Raw genomic sequence first — 20,355 nt, forward strand, 5'->3', positions numbered from 1 at the left:
ACTAAGGGTAGTATTGGCAATTAGGTATTTTATCTTCTAAGTGCTTTGCAAAAGTTTTAAGGAATCATTTTTATCTCTTTACAACCTCTCTTGGCTTTGTGGTGGTCGAAGGGCTGAGCAACAAAAGCACAGTTTTATAGTACCAAAGACTAATTGTGGTGCCAGAACTTTACAAGATCAATTAAGATAAATACATTCCTCAATTTCCAAAGCTTCAAGAAAAAGAAACATGATTGGTCTGCAGTGTTGCCCTGTGTGGTTCAGTGCTGGTCCTAGCCTTCTGGGGGCCCTAAACAAAAGTATGTGTGGGAGTTTCAAATGGTGGACTTGAAACATCCACCCCCAAGCCTTATGAGCAAAGTAGTTTCAATATATTAATAATATTTATATAGTAGGTTTACAAGAAGGCTAACCACAACAATGTTGCATTATTTATTTCACTAAATAAATGAAATAATAGATTTTTTTCCCAATTAAGTGTATTGTTTAAAAGGGGACATATTATGAATATCAGACTTTTTTCATGTTTAAGTGCTATAATTGGGTCACCAGTGCTTCTATCAACCTAGAAAATGTGAAATAGAACAATCCAGTAACTTAGTTTTGGTAAACCATTCTCTGCAAGCATGTGAAAAAATAGCTCATTGAAATTTGGCCCCCCTTGTGATGTCAGAAAGAGATAATACTGCCCCTTAATCTCCACTATCCAACCACGGCACTGTCATTTAGTGCAGAGATCAGCTCATTTGCATTTAAAAGAACACACCCACAAACAGCACATTTTTGCTCACACCTACAAAGTGGCAATTTTAATATGCTATAATAAATTATATACAGTATATGTTATTTTGAGCTGAAACTTTACATATGTACTCTGGGGACACCAAAGATTTTTTTAACATGTTAAAAAAGTTTTGTGTACCTTTGAGGAACCAGTATGTACCTCTAAGGTACCAATGTGTACTTTTTGAAGTAGCAATATGCACCTTTTAGGTACAGAAGTGTACTTTTTGAAAAGGTACCGCCCCAGTGACAGCTTTGGTACCTTCTTGTACGTTTATTTCTGAAGGTGCATAGTTTGTGTATACAGTAGTAAGGACTGACACTGCCCCGTGCTCCTGATTGAAGAGGTGAGTGTAAAAAATGGCCATGACAAGACACGGTTTATTAGGATCAAATAGATGACTCCGCTATCTCCAAAAATACAATGAGAGGTTTCTCTATCTTAATGAAATCCCCTTTAGGAGCTCATTTGATCCTTCTGTACTAAATTATAAAAGGCACCTTTAGGTTTTTCCCAGACAGCAGACGACTCTGGGCCGGATCCGCTCCGGATCTGTGCCAAAGTCAACAGCTCTGGCGCTGATCCGGTGCGGATCCGCCCCAGAGTTGTCTGCTGTCTGGGGTGTTAAAGGGACACTCCACTTTTTTTGAAAATATGCTCATTTTCCAGCTCCCCTAGAGTTAAACATTTGATTACCCGGGTCTGGCGGTACCTTTTTTAGCATAGCTTAGCACAATCCATTGAATCTGATTAGACCATTAGCATCGCACTAAAAATAACCAAAGAGTGTTGATATTTTTCCTATTTTAAACTCGACTCTTCTGTAGTTACATCGTGGACAAAGACCGACGGAAAATTAAAAGTTGCGATTTTCTAGGCAGATATGGCTAGGAAATAAACTCTCATTCTGGCGTAATAATCAAGGACTTTGCTGCCGTAACATGGCTGCAGCAGGCGCAATGATATTATGCAGCAGAGGAAAATAGTCCCATGGTTACTTTCAACAGCAGGGGACTATTTTCGGGCACTGTGTAATATCATTGCGCCTCCTGCAGCCATTGTACGTCAGCAAAGTCATTGATTATTAGTTTTTAGCTCGATGCTAATGATCTAATCAGATTCAATGGATTGTGCTAAGCTGTGCTAAAAGTGATACTGGCAGACCCGGAGATCAGCTGAATGGATTCCAAAACAGTAAAAATCTAATTTTTAACTCTAGGGGAGCACATTTTCAAAAAAGTGGAGTGTCCCTTTAAACATTAGGCCAATAAATTACATTGCAATGTTCCCTTACAGCAGAAAGAACTGAAAAAATTAAAGAACAGTAGAGAAAGTCAGGAAGGCAGAGAGAGAAGAAAGAACAGCTGAAAGAAAGGGGCATCTTGCCAAAGCCTTTCGTGATCTGTGCTTCCCTTTTGAATGTCAAAAGCAAACACTACTCCCAAATGTTCAGCCATATGTGCTCTATGACTTGACATTCTCTACAAAATGACCTTTGCAAGAGCCGCTTACAGTCGCACTATATGAATGAGCGGTTGATGCAGCAGAGTCTGCTCTTTATCTCTCTTCTTTCCTCGTTTGGCCTGTCCAATAATACATACAGTTACAATATAACAGCGTTTCACACTGTAGGATTATACTTTAGCCTTTATCTTTGCGTGTGTGTACGTGTGAGTCTTCTGTGCGTCCCTTGTGCGTCTACAGTAAATCAATGTTAAACTATGTGGATATGTCGGTGCTAAAAATGACTAATGATTCTATGCGCACCGGTCGGTCCTCAGGCTCTTTTCACACTCTTGATGGGACCATTACCCCATCCAGACACACAGATATATTCACACTTAGGGACTGGAAAGAGATAAAAGAGGTTGAGAGGAGTGAAGAGCAGCCCTCAACAGCACCTGAACCTTTCACAGCACAGCAAGAATTATAGATTGTGCATAAATGTATGTGTGTCTGTTAAAAAGAAGAAGAGAACATAAAATAAGGGCGGGGGCAGAGAGAGAGAGAGAGAGTTATTAGTGAAGAATGTAATCCAGAGAGTAATTAAAGAAAGGGAACATGGGGCCGACCAAATGTATCTCTAAAGGGTCTTACAAATCAAGGCTTTGCCCACTGATGGTCTTTCGTGAGCAGGGTTTTAATCTTCTCCAAATTACATTTGCTCACCCTAGAAATATTGTAGATGGAAATGAAAGATTAAACAACACACAGTATACGAATGCTAGAAAGTATTGTACTAGCTGTGGGCCACATTGGTTAATAACTGGTCCATTCTGGTGGACCATATTAATTAAACTAATTATATATTAATTTTAAATATTAGAGGTTGTAGATATTAAATGCACATTTGGAGAAATCATACAATACTTTGCAAGGTTGGTGCTTAAAAAAAGTGAAAAAAAAAAACTATTTGCCAAATACAAATTGGCAACACACATTTGGCATCACACATTGGCAACGATACCACCTGAAAATGTTGTTTAGCTGCCTCAATGCACCATAAACCATCTTAGACAGCCATGTATTCAGTTGTTTCTTTAAATATTATGACTCAAACTTTAAGATCTGTGATCTATCGCTGCCTCGTGCAGCAGTGTACACTTTCCAAATACCAAACAGCCAAATGAATTGGTTTACAAGATGGAGGTCATCCAGGTCTCTGGAGTGTACTGCTTCAGTTGCTCGTAAACTACCCTGATACAAATGAATTCCAGCAGTAAGCAGTCCAAATATTACATGGATGGTTTCATTCATTAGTTTCAAATTGGCTTACCCGCACTCCCTGCTTTACACTCCCAAAGCTCATGTGATGTGCTATTAAAAAATGGCACATCTGTTGGCCCGATTTCATACTTCCTTGGTGCTTTCAAAGAAGACCCCGAAAGAGTTTAGCATCCTTAATGCTCACTGCACGTTTACATGTACTAGGGGAGCATGGCATGTTACGAGTTGTCATGTTGGAGACCTATATCGTTACCTTGTGCTTATACATCAGCATTGTTCAAACTTCCCATGCTGTATGGTTTGACCCGTTTGCCCCTTCTCCAATTGAATCTGGAAAATGCATTTGCAGAAACAGACGGAGCGGAAAATGGGTTTACCCATGACTCCCGAGCTTTACGTTTGAAGTGATTTTATTTTTCAGCTTTTTGTGGTCTTATGTTTTTGTTTTTTTACCTAAGCTTTCAACTCCTCAAAGCTTTGGCATCCCAACTCTGCCACCTGATGCGCTTTTATGTTTTATTTCTGCCGCCGCACACCTCCGTGCACCGTCCCATTGTGCTGCATGTTTAATTTGGATAAAGCATTGTGAATTTAATAGAAAGAGGACATTTTAACGACAGGAAGGTGGACTGTGGACAATGAATTGTGATTTCGGAGTTCAGGGATGAGGGAGAGTTTTAGAGAGGCGAATCAGATCTGCTTAAAACGAAAAAAGAATATAATGAAAAAAGAAATTGAGAGAGAATAGGGTGGATAGACTGTGTGGAAAGAAGTTGGGCTTATCTGCCCGCAACAGCAGGCTTGAGCACACAGCGTAACGGCACGTTGCTGTTTGCTCTGGAGACCTGCTGAGGTTTAAGTGATATCAGCGGTCTCAGGGTCAGAGTTCCCATGTTTTTTTTCTTTTTTTGGTCATTTTCCAAATCCCTTAAAGAGCTGCTGTGGCCAGATAGACACAATGCTGCCAAGAAAGGACCTATGAATATAGATATAGTGGTAAGACAATGTCCTTTTTTGTGGTCCCTGAGTTATTGTACTGTCAACAGATTGTGTGTCAACATTATCTTTGGTTGTGTGGACAGAACTGCACTATGGGTGATTGCAATGTAGGCAGAGCTTAAAAGTAGTGAAGCATGTCCGAATTGAAACATAATTTTTGCACCTAGTGTTCCTGTAGCTCAGCTGGTACACCAAGGTCTAACAAATCATCATACGGACATACACTAAAATAAAGGTGGTACAAAAGATTCTTCACAGCCATACCGAAAGGAGCGTTTACTAAATTAACGCACCTACCGACAGCAGGTGATGCAAGAGAAAATTGGGGTTAGATTTGTGGTTTGGGTTAGGATGTCATTATAAGCATTGGTTTATAGTTTTTGTCTGATTTTTAAATTGTTTTCGCTTGGAGTAAGAGTTGGGTTTGGGTTAGGATGTCATTTTAAGCATTGGTTTATATGTTTATTCGCCTGATTTTTAAACTGTCTTCGTTTGGGGTTAGGGTTAGAGTTAGGTTTGGGTTAGGATGTCATTTCACAAAAAAGAAAGTTGTGCCACGGACACGTGAAAATGCGGAAACACGTAACTTAAACGCTCTAAACATTTCAAACTGAATTCAAATACAGTCACCAAACTGAATTCAAATACAGTCACATTCCTATCTTACCATATCTGCGCTACTCACCTGACCAACCGTGAGCTCGAACTGCTTCACTGCAAAAGCTGGCGGAAGGCTTGATATCTAGCGCCAGTGCTGTGATTGGCTGAAACGCTTGAGGGCAGGGAGTGCCTTCCGGGCAGCGCTGCATTGAAGGCTCCGTTGAGGGCTTAAAACAGTAAAAATAGTAACTATGAGTAAAAATGGACTATGGCCCTGTACCCAATGGCACACTCCGGACTTATGGACTTCCTCAGAGTCCACACTTTGATGAGATCATGTAGTGCAGATCTTAGGGACTCTTGATGCGAGTCCAAGAGGGCTCACCGGAGTCATATTTTGGTACAGACTCGAGCATCACACTGGAAATATTAAGATAAGTTGCCCATCAGTGTGAACTCCTCCCATCCATTGTCTGATTTCTCTTTTGCAAGGACTTTTGGGTTCGTAAACTGCGCAAAGCCTGCTGCAGAGCCTGCATCAAGGGTGCAAAGGGGGCGCTGATGAGCAAAATTCAGAGGTAAAAAATGACAGATGGGACACCATACGGACTCGTAGACTAAGCAAGCACATGCAATTTAACACGGTACACCCCCTCTCTTTATGCACGTGAGGCTGCATTATGTCATTGTAACTTTGAAGCATTAAATCTTCAAAATATACGGTCATGCGGCACATCGTTGGAAAGCTTAGACTTTCGGGTTTCCATTAAGTGCACACACAAAGCATAATATGATTTTTAGCAGTCATAAAACTGTAATCTAGTTGTTAGTTACCTGAACCGGGCGACGCCGATTTAGGATATTTACTTACCTTCAAAATCTTACCTTAATCCGCTTCGGTGAAATTGTCCAAAACAAATTGTTCATAAATCCCCAAAAGTCCAAGGAAATGGAATATCCAAGCCTTCTAATCCAAAACGATTTGTTCATCTCACAATCTTGACGTTTCTGACCGAATTACGATATAAATAGTGTATACAATTAGTTCACTAATGGACATTCGTTCGAATCTCACTTTTCATTCACGATTTATAATGAATATATTTGGATGTCACGTTTATTGTGCAACGTCTGAGGAACAAATACTACCCCTTGTGGAATTTCAGCCGTTCCATAAGAGGCTACGGCCACGAGACCAAAAGTCCACATGAAGGGCGCCATTTGGGACAGGGCCTTTACTTCTGCCTTAAAGGGACATTCCACTTTTTTAAAAATATGCAAATTTTCCAGCTACCCTAGAGTTAAACATTTGATTCTTACCGTTTTAGAATCCATTCAGCTGATCTCCGGGTCTGGCGGTACAACCCAGTCTCACCCCATGGCGTCAATATTTGACGACACTTGACCATGCGTCAATATGTTGACGCGGAGGGTATACCTTTCGCGTCATTTTTTGACGAACTGGGGACTTCAATACTATTAAGTCCGTTGCATTCTCTTTCCTATTTTCTTACCATTTTCGCGTCGGTTTAGGGTTAGATTTACATAATGACATCCCTACCCAAACCTTTCCCTAACCCCAATGCCAGGCGACAACTGTTTAATTTCGCGTACCTAATAGTATTAAAGTCCCCAGTTCGTCAAAAAATGACGCGAAAGGTATACCCTCCATGTCAACATATTGACGCATGGTCAAGTGTCGTCAAATATTGACGCCATGGGTGTGAGACCGTGTTAGGCGGTACCACCTTTAGCATAGCTTAGCACAATCCATTGAATCCAATTAAACCATTACAGCGCAAAAAAATAACCAAAGAGTTTCGATATTTTTCCTATTTAAAACTTGACTCTTCTGTAGTTACATTGTGTACTAAGACCGACTGAAAATGAAAAGTTTCGATTTTCTAGGCAGATATGACTAGGAACTATACTCTCATTCTGGCGTAATAATCAAGGACTTTGCTGATGTAACATGACTGCAGCAGTTGGTCTTAGTACACGATGTAACTACAGAAAAGTCAAGTTTTAAATGGCACGAAGCTAATGGTCTAATCAGATTCAATGAATTATGCTAAGCTATGCTAAAAGTGGTAGCGCCAGACCCGGAGATCAGCTGAATGGATTCCAAAACAGTAAAAGTCAAATGTTTACCTATGGGGGGGCTGAAAAATTAGCATATTTTTAAAAAAAGTGGAATGTACAAATTTCACACATTACATAGGAATGAACAATTTTGACTGGTGATGATGGTTATAACACCATTTATGATTTCACATGCAACATTATTTCTGTAATAGTAAACTACACTATCCTACGTATTGTAAGCATATATTTAGAATAGCAGACATAAACTGTATCTTGTTGCAATTATCATCAGCATATATGGAATACATATTTTACTATAACATAATTTATTTTCCAATGGGGCGGCCTGCTTTGAGAGCAAAAGAGATGATATCGAAACAGACAGTCATTACCACATTCAAAACGTTACACATGAGCACCATGCTTTCTTGCACAATACAATCCTGCCACTGCAATGAGGCAATTACAAAAGCAGATAGTTATTTTTCCTTTCACAGCATGAGCAGGTTCAGTTATAAAAGCACACCGTGTCCTTTTATTATTTCTGTGGGGTCGGGGGCCAAACCTGCTGGGTGAAATTTATAGTGATGATAGCTTGTTGAGAGCCAGGCAGAGAAAAGAAAGCCATTTACGTGTTTTCTCAGTCACTTATTTTACCTCCCGTGTCTTGTTTTTTTTATTTCAGGTGAGATCTGCGCGTTTAAGATTCACGGGCAGGAAGCTCCGTTTGAGGCAGAGGTGTTGAATAGGACGTCGGGTGAGGGAGTGCTGAGGGCCCGGGGCCCTGTCGACTGCGAGCAACAGAAGGAGTACACCTTCATCATTCAGGCATACGACTGTGGAGCCAGCCCAAGTGGAGCCAACTGGAAGAAGAGTCACAAGTGAGTAGGAACAGATTTTTGACACTTGTTTTCAGGGAAGGTGTTTGTTGGTAGTTTAAGATGTACCACTACTATACTTAACAAGATGCCCTGCATGGTCAAAACCAGATCCACTCCCTGAAAGTTCATCAGACCAACCACCTTAAGCCAATTTGGGCCAGATAGAAACCCCATTCTGATCTTGTGAGAGTACTCATACATATATATTTTATGAGTATGAATTCATACGAAGTTAATCATGCAAAAACGCATGATTATCATTTAAAAAACTATGACGAAACCCCACCCCTATTTCCAACATTACAAAAGATTTGTACAAATTATTATGAATTAGCCACCCCGTAAAATATGTAGGATTGCCAAAAGACAACGTTGGGAACCTGAGTACTTGTACTGTACTATCAGATGATAGTTTTACCAAAAATTTCCAGCAGTTTTGTTATCAATTTACTGTAAATAATTCAGGATAAAAGCTAGTGTTTATAATAGTTCAAGTTGAAGAAAGAGGAGCAAGAAGAGTGCACCGCCCATCCTTTCAGCATTTTATTACACATTGTGCTCTTTTGTACACATCAAACCTCTTTGTAATGTTAGACGTGGCAGTCCTGCTGAGCAAATGATCAATCTGTTTAATTCATCCTCTCATTATCAAAGTTAAAGCAGTATGAAGCTGTGTAAGATTTCTGGAAGCTGAAACACAATGAGAGAAAGCTGTTGAACCGATTGCTGTGCTGACGGGTAACACCATTATCTATTTCCTGTGGAGTTACTTTTAGGGAAAAAATCTTTTATGTCTATTCATATCCCTAGGTATCCTAAGATAATTGTTTTTTTAAACAATAACATATGTTTGATTTAGAAAAGCAATATTTTAAAGGGCAATAAAGGGGGCTTTGTGACATCAGTAGCTGGTTTTCTATCAAAACATGAAACAAATCTTTTCAAAATTCGCAAAAAAAAAAAAAAAAACACGAAACAAACAAATGTGAATTAAGTGTGTTTCAATCAAGGGCCTGTTCTTTCATTTGATATATTTGTGTTTATATATTTTATATGTGAAAATTTAAAAAAAAATTGCTGGCGGGTAACTTTTCAAAAAATGGCTGGCGGGGAATGAGTTAATGTTCGCCATGTCAGAATTTATTCAGCAAATGCGTTTTTATCTCCCATTATTTACATTTAATCTTTTTTCAAAAAGGTCAAAAACCACCTCAAGCGAGCATAAAAACCTTTTTGGAATTAAGAGATTTTTATTCCAAATTTGGCGTTTCCATCACTGGTTTCTTATGCGATACTTCAAAATGCGCATAAAATCAGTGTGGTGGAAACCCAGTTTGCGTCACTTGGGGTGTTGTTTATAAAATATTTATGTAATTTTAATCTTTATAGGATTATTACATTGTGTATATACACAATAATTAATTAATTTAAAAATAGTGAAAAACCACCATGATACTGTATATTAAAGGAAAACTGCATTTTCAAATTCAGATAATTTACTCACCTCCATGTCATCCAAAATGTTTATGTCTTTCTTTGTTTAGTCAAGAAGATTTTTTTTTTACTTTATTGGACCCCAACAGTTTACAGTTTCAATGCAGTTTAAAAACTGCTGTTTCTGTGCAGTTTCAAAGGACTCTAAATTATCCCAAACAAGGCATGACTTTGGGTTTACACCAAACGCGAAGCGTGCAATCGCATCGCGTTCCTCGCTCTAGATTACTCGTGGGATTTAACTTTGTGTCATGCAAATTTTTCGCTCGAGTTGAATATTTTCAACTTGGCCGAAGACGCGTTTGAGGCGTATAGCGCGTGTTTTCACGGCAAACGCGCCGCCCGTATCACGTCCTTCGCATCCCCCCACGCGAGGACACTGATCACGTCTTTGCATTGATTTTGTATGTAATCTACTCACGCAAATTGTTGAACTCGCATCTGGTGTAAACCCACAGTAAGGGTCTTATCTAGTGAAACGATTGTGATTTTTGGCAATAAAATATGCACTTTTAAACCACAACTTCTCGTCTTACACCACTTGTGTGACGCACCAATGCGACCTCAAGTAATTGCATAAGCACATCGAAATGTCAGGCGTTACATATGTGAAACGCACATTTGCGGACCATTTTAAACAATAAACTGACACGAAAACATTAATTGGTATAATTCCACATACAACAACATTGGAACGGTCATGCGTGACCTTTTGATTTTTTTACACAGCCGGTGCAAGACGAGAAGTTGTGGTTTAAAAGTATATATTTTTTATTTTTCTTGCCGAAAATGACAATTGTTTTACTAGATAAGACCCTTATGTCTCGTTTGGGATTGTTTAGAGTCCTTTGAAGCTGCGTTGAAACTGCAATTTTAAACTGCATTGAAACTGTAAACTGTTGGGGTCCAATAAAGTCTATTAAATTAAGAAAAATCTTGGAATGTTTTCCTCAAAAAACAAAACTTTATTTCTTCTCGACCGAACAAAGAAACACATCAACATTTTGGATGACATGGGGGTGAGTAAATGATCTGGATTTTTTAAAAAGAAAATTCCTTTAATGTTATTAGATACTTAATATAATGGTACTTACAGTAGATTTATAATTTACCAACATATTAAATGTATAGTTACGAATTACCACAGCATTACCATCATTATAATGTCGCAGAAAATTTATTACAATGGCTATAAAAACAGCTTATAAAAACTTGTTTCTGGGTGTTTTGCTTGTTAGCTGTACATCCTGGCACACAGCAGCATTTACGCATTATTCTGTTTTGCGCTCTGTCTCTATGCTTATTAGGTTTCTTAGGAATTGTGCACACCAAAACGTTTAAACGCGGCTAAAAACGCCTGGACAACGCCGAATGCCAGCTGTTTTTCAGCTGAGTGCCAGCTTTCTTCAGCTAAGTGCTTTGGTAGCTCTGATACGTCAGCTGTGAGACGGTTGGTTTCTGTGATACTTGTCCCGCCCCTCCTCCACTGTGATTGGACGGCCACATGAGAACTGACATTGACGAGCGGAGCTTTTACCCAAAGTTGAATATTTTACAATTCTCAGCGCGGAAAAAACGCTGGGCGTTGTTTTTCAGCGCGGAAGAAAACCACTAGCTGCTGGCTTATGTGAAAAACGCAGAGTTTCCATTGGGAACAATCGAAAATATGCGCCCGCCGCAGGCGTAAAAGTTTTGGTGTGCACGCCCCCTTAGCAACGGCAGACGCTACGGGAGCACTTTGGAAAGAAAGAGGAAAGTGGTGTGGTTTTATATGTGAAATGTGAAGTGCCCCTTATTCATCTTATACATCAAAGTATTGTAGATATTACAACTTGCAAGATCCACCAATCAGAGAGAGAGTTACAAATTTCTAAAGCATTTTAGATTAAAATTAATTAAGAATATCTATTTTCCTATGGATATGCGGCTGTGATGTAAAGAACATTCTGTTAAAACATAACCTTGATATCTTTCAATATTGACTGTGGAAGATCATGTCAAAGATCTATTCTCCTAATCTCATAATTAGATTATTAGACTTTAGCCTGGATTTCACAGACAGGGTCACATTTGTCTCTATGGTTAAATTGACCCTCTCTCTTTTACTTTGTCTCTCTCACACAGTTACTGTTCCCTCAGACTCTGTCTCACTCTTTCTTTCCATCTCTCTAACTAACTCTCTCTCAGTCTGACAAGATTCAAGATTTTCTCTCTTACTCTCTCTCTGTCCCTGGAAGCACTCCAGGACTTCTGTAGTTCACACACACGTACACAAACACAACCTCTAGCCGTACTACACACTCAGTCTTGGCTTTCCCTGCATTGATGAACCATCAAGATGTTTACAAAGTTGCCGAAAGCTCAGTACTGTATGTGCCCAACAATTTCTCTCACAATAGCAGCTGGAACAGACACAGCTCTGATGAAATACTTTAGAGAGCCGTGCTTCAGGCACCTTCTACTGTGAGAGAGATGAAGAACTGCTTTTGATTTCACAGCTTGGCCTGTTCTGATGAATGTCTCCTGACAATGAGATATAGTGTGTGTGTGTGTGTGTGTGTGTGTGTGTGTGTGTGTGTGTGTGTGTGTGTGTGTGTGTGTGTGTGTGTGCGCGCGCGCGCGCACGGAGGAGAAATCTCAGAGAGCGGGACCTCAGCGGGATCATCCAAATGCAGGTCCCATTACCTTAATGTCTCCATTTAGGAAGATGTATGACAGCAAAATAATTTGAAAATGCCAAAATAGTTTGCAGATTCGTTTCGGGTGTGCACTGTACGATTTCAGGCACAATTTACCAAGACAAATTTTGAAGAATGCAATTTTTTCTTGTCACAGGGCTTCGATCACTTTGTCAATATTTGCCTTTGCAAGAATCTTAGTCTGTAAAAAAGTTTTGGCAGCAACAGAAAGTTTGATAACCAGTGTTGGGGGTTACGCATTACAAGTAACATGCATTACGTAATAATATTACTTTTCTGAAGTAACGAGTAAAGTAACGCATTACTTTTTAAATGTACACAATAATATTTGAGTTACTCTTTCAAAAAAGTAATGCAAGTTACTTTTTTAGTTTAATTAATTTCGATAAAAAACATTGAAGGCTTAAAAAAAATCAAGCCTTAACGTAAGCATTACTTTCCAAGAAAAAGTAACTAAGTTACGCAATTCGTTACTTTTTTGGGAGTAAGGGGTTGTTTACACCAAAACTTTTAAACGCGGCTGAAAAAAACGCCTGGACAACGCCGAATGCCAGCTGTTTTTCAGATGAGTGCCAGCTTTCTTCAGCTAAGCGCTTTGGTAGCTCTGATACGTCAGCTGTGAGCCGGTTGGTTGCTGTGATACTTGTCCCGCCCCACCTCCACTGTGATTGGACGGCCGCGTGAGAACTGACATTGACGAGCGGAGCTTTTCTTCCAAAGGTCAACATTTTTCAACTCTCTGTGCTCAGCGCCGAGCGCGTAAAAACCGCCGGGCGCCGGTTTTCAGCGCGGAAGAAAACCGCTAGCTGCTGGCTTATTTGAAAAACGCAGAGCTTCCATTGGAAACAATTGAAAACATGCGCCGGCCGTGGGCGTAAAAGTTTTGGTGTGTCCAGCCCCTTACTTAATATTGTAATGCATTACCTTTAAAAGTAACTTTCCCCAACACTGTTGATAACCTTTAGATTCATAGCTAAGAAACCCCAAATATTTTTACTTGAGCATAAAAATAATCTTCAAATATGGTAATTTTCAGTATTTTTACTGTGTTTTTCTACTAGGTTTTATTGTTATAACTTTTTTTAAGCACTGATTTGTTTGCATAATAACCTAAATATTTACCATCATATGAAGTCTCTGCGGAGGATGTTGTTCATTTTTCTAATGTGCACTGTACAGCTCTTCACAAATCACCAGTCAGAGGTGTTGCTTATATGTCTTGGGACTATTAGCACTTTTTCTTTTTTTAATATGGTTAAACATCTTGCATTTTCTTCACCCTGACTGGTTCTTTGTTTCTCTCACTGATTGTATTGTAGGGCAGTGGTGCATATCCAGGTGGATGATGTAAATGAGTTCTCCCCAGTGTTCAGGGAACCTCAATATCATGCTACAGTAACCGAGGGCAAGATCTACGACAGCATCCTTCAAGTGGAGGCCTGGGATCAGGATTGTTCTCCACAATACAGCCAGATCTGCAACTATGAGATTGTTACACAGGATACACCTTTCGCTATTGATCGCAATGGTGAGATTTCTTAACTTGCACACAAACACACACCAGTGGCGAATTAACTAGTGAACATTATTACTTTGTTTCATCATTAAGAATTTGTCAACAACAAATTATTAATAATGCAAAATGAATATTCATGGAGGTGCAGCTTTAAGTGAATTAAGCAAAGGGGTGTTAAAAACAGACTTGTTATTTAGATTTAAATCATTTTGATTTAGGACCGTAAGTGATTGAGTGTTTAGAAATGGAGTACATTCGTTTGCACTAGTTTGTCCAAGTCAAAGTGACCTATCTGTCTCTATACACGGTTTCAGCAGTAACAACATAAACAAGCGGCTTTCGTGGAAAAACGCGTAACTTCCGGTAAACTCTGCTAAGAATAAATAACAATAAAGTCATTTTAAAGTAGTTTATTTATATAACAAGCAAAATAAACAACACATTGATTACCTCGCAGGCGGCTGGTGACTTCTTTTTTTTGAAGCACACGATGCGAAGTTCGTCACAACATGTATGTAGCTTGTCATGTTTGTGGTTCGTAATTTCAAAATATGTGTTCTGCGCTTTGAGAGATAGTGTTTGCATCATGTGTCATGCCAAAATAAGTGCCTGTCTAAAGGGTTTATGATAAAAAAAGACGCTCGCGTTTGCCAGATACTCGCATAATCTCATGTGTAATCAGAGTTTAATGTTAAGGAAGTGTCTAGCGTGTATTTTGGGAATGTGAACGTTATCATAAACAGTTTTGACCCGTGTGCAGCAGGCACTTATTTTGAAAAAACACGTGATGCACACAGGATCTCTCAATAAGCAGGACACATATTTTGGAAAAGGGAACCACACACGTGACAATCCGAACACTTATTTTGAATTAGCGCATGCTCGGATGAGCAGTCACGATCCGCCACTGTTACCTCGGAAATCAAAACATTTGTTATTTTCAACGAGGTAATTGTTCAAGGGTTCAGTTTCAGCAACTAGTCAGACCATTAAACAAACAGAAACCGGAAGTAAAGTTCCGACCAGACACGTAATCGCATCACCGCACGTGCCTATGAAGAAACGTCTATATATTTTTCTATGTCTGTCTGTTTTTCTGCGTTTATGCTGGTCTGTCTAACACAGTTAAAGGAGCATGCATACATTTTTATGCATACACATGCATAAAAAATGCTGTTTTTTTCAAACCAGCAAAAAGTCAAAAAAAGAACGAATCCAGCAGAAAATGTTTATATTTGACTCAGCAATGCATCAATACAACTCAGCATTTTGAGTTGTAATAGGTTGAGTTCTTCCCTTTTGACCAATCATTTGATTGAAAATAACCCTGCATTTTTTGTGTGTAAATAAATTATGTAAAAATTTGAAATTTTTAATTAAATGTAAATTTTAAAAATCAATAATCATAATAGGTAATCCTGTATACAGGTCAGTATACATTTTTTAGCATTGGCTCAAAATGGGACGAGCCCAGCAGCTGGGTTACAGTTACCCAAAAAAAGTTTATATTTGACCCACAATGGGTAAAAATAACCCAGCATTTTGGGTTGAAACAACCCAGCATGGGTTAAATTACAAGCCAGCATAGGTTAAATTACAACCCAGCGGGCTGGGCTCGTCCTTTTTTGATCCAGTGCCGGGTTGAAAATAACCCAGCATTTTTCATAGTGTAGCATTGTGTTAGCAGTACTCAAGGCCATGGGTTCGAACAAGCAGACTGATAAAAGATGTATTCCTTGTAACCTGCTGTAAGTCGATTTAGATAAAAGCATCTGTCAAATTAATACATTTAAATGTAATAAATCTCCCACGCACTAAATCATACGATACACACATTCAATTCTGTCTTTTTTATTGCCATTATAAATTATAACTAGACATGCAAATCATCTCACCTCCATGCTTCACCTGTAATTTCTTTCTTAGGTGTTGATGATTAAATCTGATCCATTTTTAGCTTCCATTTACGTAATTCTATCATCCACAAGCCCAGGACTGATGTCTTACTTTGTTATCATTTAATGCCTGAATGAATTAAATGGCTCATTGGCCAGTTGGGCTGTTTGGAGCTCTAATCTTGGAACTGAATTGCCAGGCAGTTCCGGGCACGTCAGTGACAACTCAGTTAAACCGGTGGTGCAAGAGCAATGGGAGAAACAGATCAGCCTGTCTGCAGCCGTCTGATGTCCTCTGGTGGGTGTCAGATGTCTTAAGGAGCTGTTGTGTCTTTTACAGGCGCAAGATAAACGCAGAGCTCTTGCCTTATTCACCTACTGCTGCCGCTTTGGGCCATGCCAGTGTCTGTGGTGCGACTGGCATTGCTAGGGTTCGGGTAGTGCCATACGAACGCAGCAGAGTGATACATGGGCCACAAGAGTGAATTTTGTTTTGAGGGCTTTTGGCTCTATAATTTACTGTAGATCAGAGTGCAGAGTGTGTTCTTAAATACAATAGGCCCACTGGCACAGATGTCTCCATAGTGAAAGTGAAGAAGCATGCGCTGATGTAGTTAGGTTGGAGGGAGGAAAGCAAAAATGAGAGGGGGAGAATAGCAGAAGGAAAGAAAATGTGAATTGGACAGAGTGGAAGACAATTTCAAATGTCATTTTTATTACCTTGAAGGGCACTGCAGAAAGGGAATTTTGCTGACTATACCTTTCTCACTATCCTTTGGAATACGCCTACGAAATCTCCTTTTTGTAATTTACACTGATGAATTGTTCACCAGAAGACTAGGGATGTCAATAAATGAGAAAATCAAAATAATGTTATGATTGAGTGCCTTTATTAAACAATAAAATAAGAATTGGACATATACTTGAACAGGATTGAACAAAATATCTAAAACATCCAAAAAATTAAAGAAACACAACCAGCGGGGCTTGAAATGAGAAGGCATGAGGGGACAGAGTCCAGAGAATGTATTTTGAAGGGGAGCGTAGTTCCACCTCAAACTATTTCAAATTTTTACATACTCATCATAACATAATATACATAAGAAGAAAAAATAAACATAAATTGTAATGTTATTTTAAAGGTCACGTTCTTCCTGTTCCTATTTTTTTTACCCGTTAAAATGATAAAGCTTAAAGTTTCAAAGCCTACAGCGAACGGCCGGTTTGGACTACAGCCCTCTACCTTCTGCTTTAATGACGTCACTAGAACAGTTTTTTGACTAAACACCGCATACGTCAGTCACCAGCTAAGCTAACGGCAAGCTAAGCTGCTAGTGAATCACAACACACTAAACAAACCTCACTCAGAACTCGTTACGTATTTCTGTAGGAAGGACTTCATAGAACAAGGAAGACATCAGCCCGTTTTGAGGACAGTGAAAATAGCGGTATAGAGATAAGTAAATTGTGTGAAAAATTATGTTCATAGTGACCACAACATATGCTCTGGTCTTGCATAAACGTTATTGGCAGGCTCGCGCTAGGTTATTTGCATAAGGCGATCTGATTGGCTGACGCACGCGTTGGGACTTGAAAAGTTGAGAAATGTTTAACTTCTGCCGGAAGCAACGGCAGTGACGTGACGTTGATGGATCCACAATTCAGTTTAGCAACGCATAACATCATCCATTCAAAGTAAATAAAAAGCATTAACATATACGCCCCATGTAAATGTACCTTTACAGTCCCCCTAGTGAATTTCTGACATTCCTAGCGCTGAAAATTAGTCAATAAGCAAAAACTGGTATGAAATTGTCAATGTGTTTCAGTTGGGTTTGTTTGCGTTTTAGTTTCGTTAAATAAGCTCAAAATGTTAATAGTTTTCTTTTAAATCATATCGTTACACTTCAAAAGCAGTTTATTATTTCAAATATTAATTTGACTAATATGATCTGACTTAAAAAAACGGCTGAAAAATGACTGGAGGACGCCGAATGCCAGCTGTCTTTTCAGCTGAGTGCCAGATTTCTTTAGCTGAGCGCTTTGGTAGCTGTGATACTTCTGCTTTGTACTATGGTCCGGTTGGTTGCTGTGGTAATGTCCCGCCCCTCCTCCGCTGTTGATTGGATGGCCATGTGAGAACTGACATTGACGAGCAGAGCTTTTTACGCAAAGTTGAATCTTTTTCCACTCTCGACGCTGAGCGCGGAAAAACGACGAGCGGCAATTTTCAGCGTGCTAGAAAACCGCTAGCTGCTGGCTTTCTTGAAAAACGCCAAGTTTCCATTGGAAACAATTGAAAACAAACGCCAGCCACGGTCGTAAAAGCTATGGTGTGCACGCCCCTTAATGATGGATTTATGTGCTTTTAGGAGCGTCCCCCATTTTGAGAGCCATATTAAAAAATAACATGATAACATTTTATTTTCAAATTATATTTTTGTGTTCAATAGAAGAAAGAAAGTCATATAAATCTGGGTTGTCATGAACTATTTGAACTATTTCTTTAAGAAATTTGTTTAGCCTTTTTGAATAAGTTAGATTGCAGTGCCTCGTGAACCCTGAAGTCAAGCAAAATACTCAGTTGATTTTGTATTATATATCTTAATATATATGACCCTTCCTGTGAAAACCCAGCCTAGGTCATTTTTTTAGATTAACTTTTGTACATAAAATCATCTTACATGTACAGAATGTTTGTGAAAATCCTTGATATCTTTAATATTGATGGAGTAAGGCTGTGTCAAAGATTGAAATCAGTGTGAAATTAATGCTTGAAATCAAACTTTTATGCTCGTTATTTCAGAATTAGATTTTGACACTTTAGCCTGTTTTTCACAGACAGGGTCACATAAAGGATATCCTTACATTTAATACCACAAATACAGTATGCTGTTTAACTGAAACAAGACTGAGAAGCCACAAAGGTTTGTTTGATTCTCACTTTTAAATAACATGTCAGTCTTCTAACCAACACAGGTGAAATACTGCTTACAACTGAATCTGTGTTATGCTGCGTTCACACCAGCCACGTTTGAGGCGTCAAGCGCAAGTGATTTCAATGTTAAGTCAATGTGAAGACGCGTTGATACACATCTGTAGGTCTCGCGGTGCGAATAAGGTGCTTAGCGCGGGGCGCTAGATGCGATTCCGCCTCATTCGCGAATCTCGAACGTTGCCGCTGGAAATGCTCGAGTTAAAAAATTTGAACTTTGGCGGAAAAACACGCCGCGTTAACCAGTCAGGAGCTTGCTTTAGTAGTGATGTAATTACAGGTAGCGAGCGGGGTCACAGAAGCCCCTCTCATGACGCAAATTTCCGCATGATTGTCTCGATGACTAGAATTTCACGCGCGAATGAAGTGAGTAAACTCAAAATGTTCAAGCGGCAAACTAGACGCGAATTTGATGCCTCAAACGCGGCTGGTGTTAAACACACAGTTATACTTTAAAGATGTGCGTTTTCTGCAATACTCTCTGCTTCTTGACTCCCATGCGTTATATGGGCCGCCCCATGCAAACTGATTGACAATCACAAAGCATCTTAGCCTAACCACTGCCCGCAGTCAAATTTTTGTTTGCTGTCTAGATACTGTAGGGCTGTCACAGAGACAGATGTGATATTTAAGAACGTCTAATTTAGTGATGTCTGTCAGGTGAGAGTCCAATCCAAAAAAGATTGCAAGATTAATATAGATAAAAACAAGAGTTGAATGCTATCATGACAGTTCATTCACATTCAAATTTTAGCAGTGACCCTTGCATATAATTTACTCTGTCATTGTCTACCCACTCTCATATCGCTGTTAACTCAAAAGGCTTTTGAGGAAAAAGTTATTATAAAAATGTACCAAAATGAATGCTACTCTCACTGCCTGTCAAGTCGAGTTTCAGTTTGCTTGGTTTATTAATAGAATGATATCAGTGGCTGACATGAAGTATTTTTGGAAAATTTACATGCCCTGTGGTGTGATACAACTAGTTTAAACAGCATTTTGCTAATTCACTTATAATTGGGAATCATGCAGCTTTCATAAGCTCATGTTAATTGAGACAACATAAAATATTTGCTCTTTTAAACATTAATTTATCACACTGCAGGGCCATTGAAAATAAACCGGGAGTGAAAACAATTAATCGAATTGGTAAATAAAATAATGAGGAACCACATCATATAACTCAATTTGTAAAATACTAATCTGGATGTTGATTAAAAATATAAATTACAGTATGTGTCCGCTACCCATGAATTAAAAGTGTTGTTTTGTCTTAGTCACACCAAGCGAAACCTGTACCAACTTGAACGAGCATAAAGAATGACTAAGTAATGTTTTTTTTACATTGGTCATTTCGAAGTTTTATTATGCCTAGGCCAAACGGTACGAGAACTAATGCAAGGTACACATCAACAATCAACATAGAACCATCCGGGGGTGACATAGCACCATTATAGCACCAGATATGCTATGATACTTCTGCTTTGTTTATCAGTCAATGAATGATGCGCCGGTTGGTTGTTGTGATATTTGTGCCGCCCCTCCTCCATTGTGATTGGACAGCCAAGTGAGAGTGACATTGACCCAAAAGTTCCTAAAGTTTAATATTTTTCAACTCTCTGCACTTAGCGCTGACAAACCACTGCACTCCATTGGAAACAATTGAAAACATACGCCAGC

The 20,355-nt window shown here is 39.1% G+C and overlaps 1 protein-coding gene across 2 annotated transcripts in view; it reads left to right on the forward strand.

Moving 5' to 3' along the window:
- The window catches only part of clstn2a (calsyntenin 2a), a 363,118-nt gene that overhangs the window by 245,951 nt on the left and 96,812 nt on the right, over window positions 1-20,355 (forward strand). For both annotated transcript variants that reach the window (XM_055203135.2, XM_055203134.2), the window contains 2 exons: window positions 7,881-8,076; window positions 13,589-13,797. In XM_055203135.2, the coding sequence (XP_055059110.2) occupies window positions 7,881-8,076; window positions 13,589-13,797 (405 nt within the window). The remainder of the gene's footprint in view (window positions 1-7,880; window positions 8,077-13,588; window positions 13,798-20,355) is intronic.

This window comes from Misgurnus anguillicaudatus, chromosome 2 (assembly GCF_027580225.2).
Source record: "Misgurnus anguillicaudatus chromosome 2, ASM2758022v2, whole genome shotgun sequence".
NCBI lineage: Eukaryota > Metazoa > Chordata > Actinopteri > Cypriniformes > Cobitidae > Misgurnus > Misgurnus anguillicaudatus.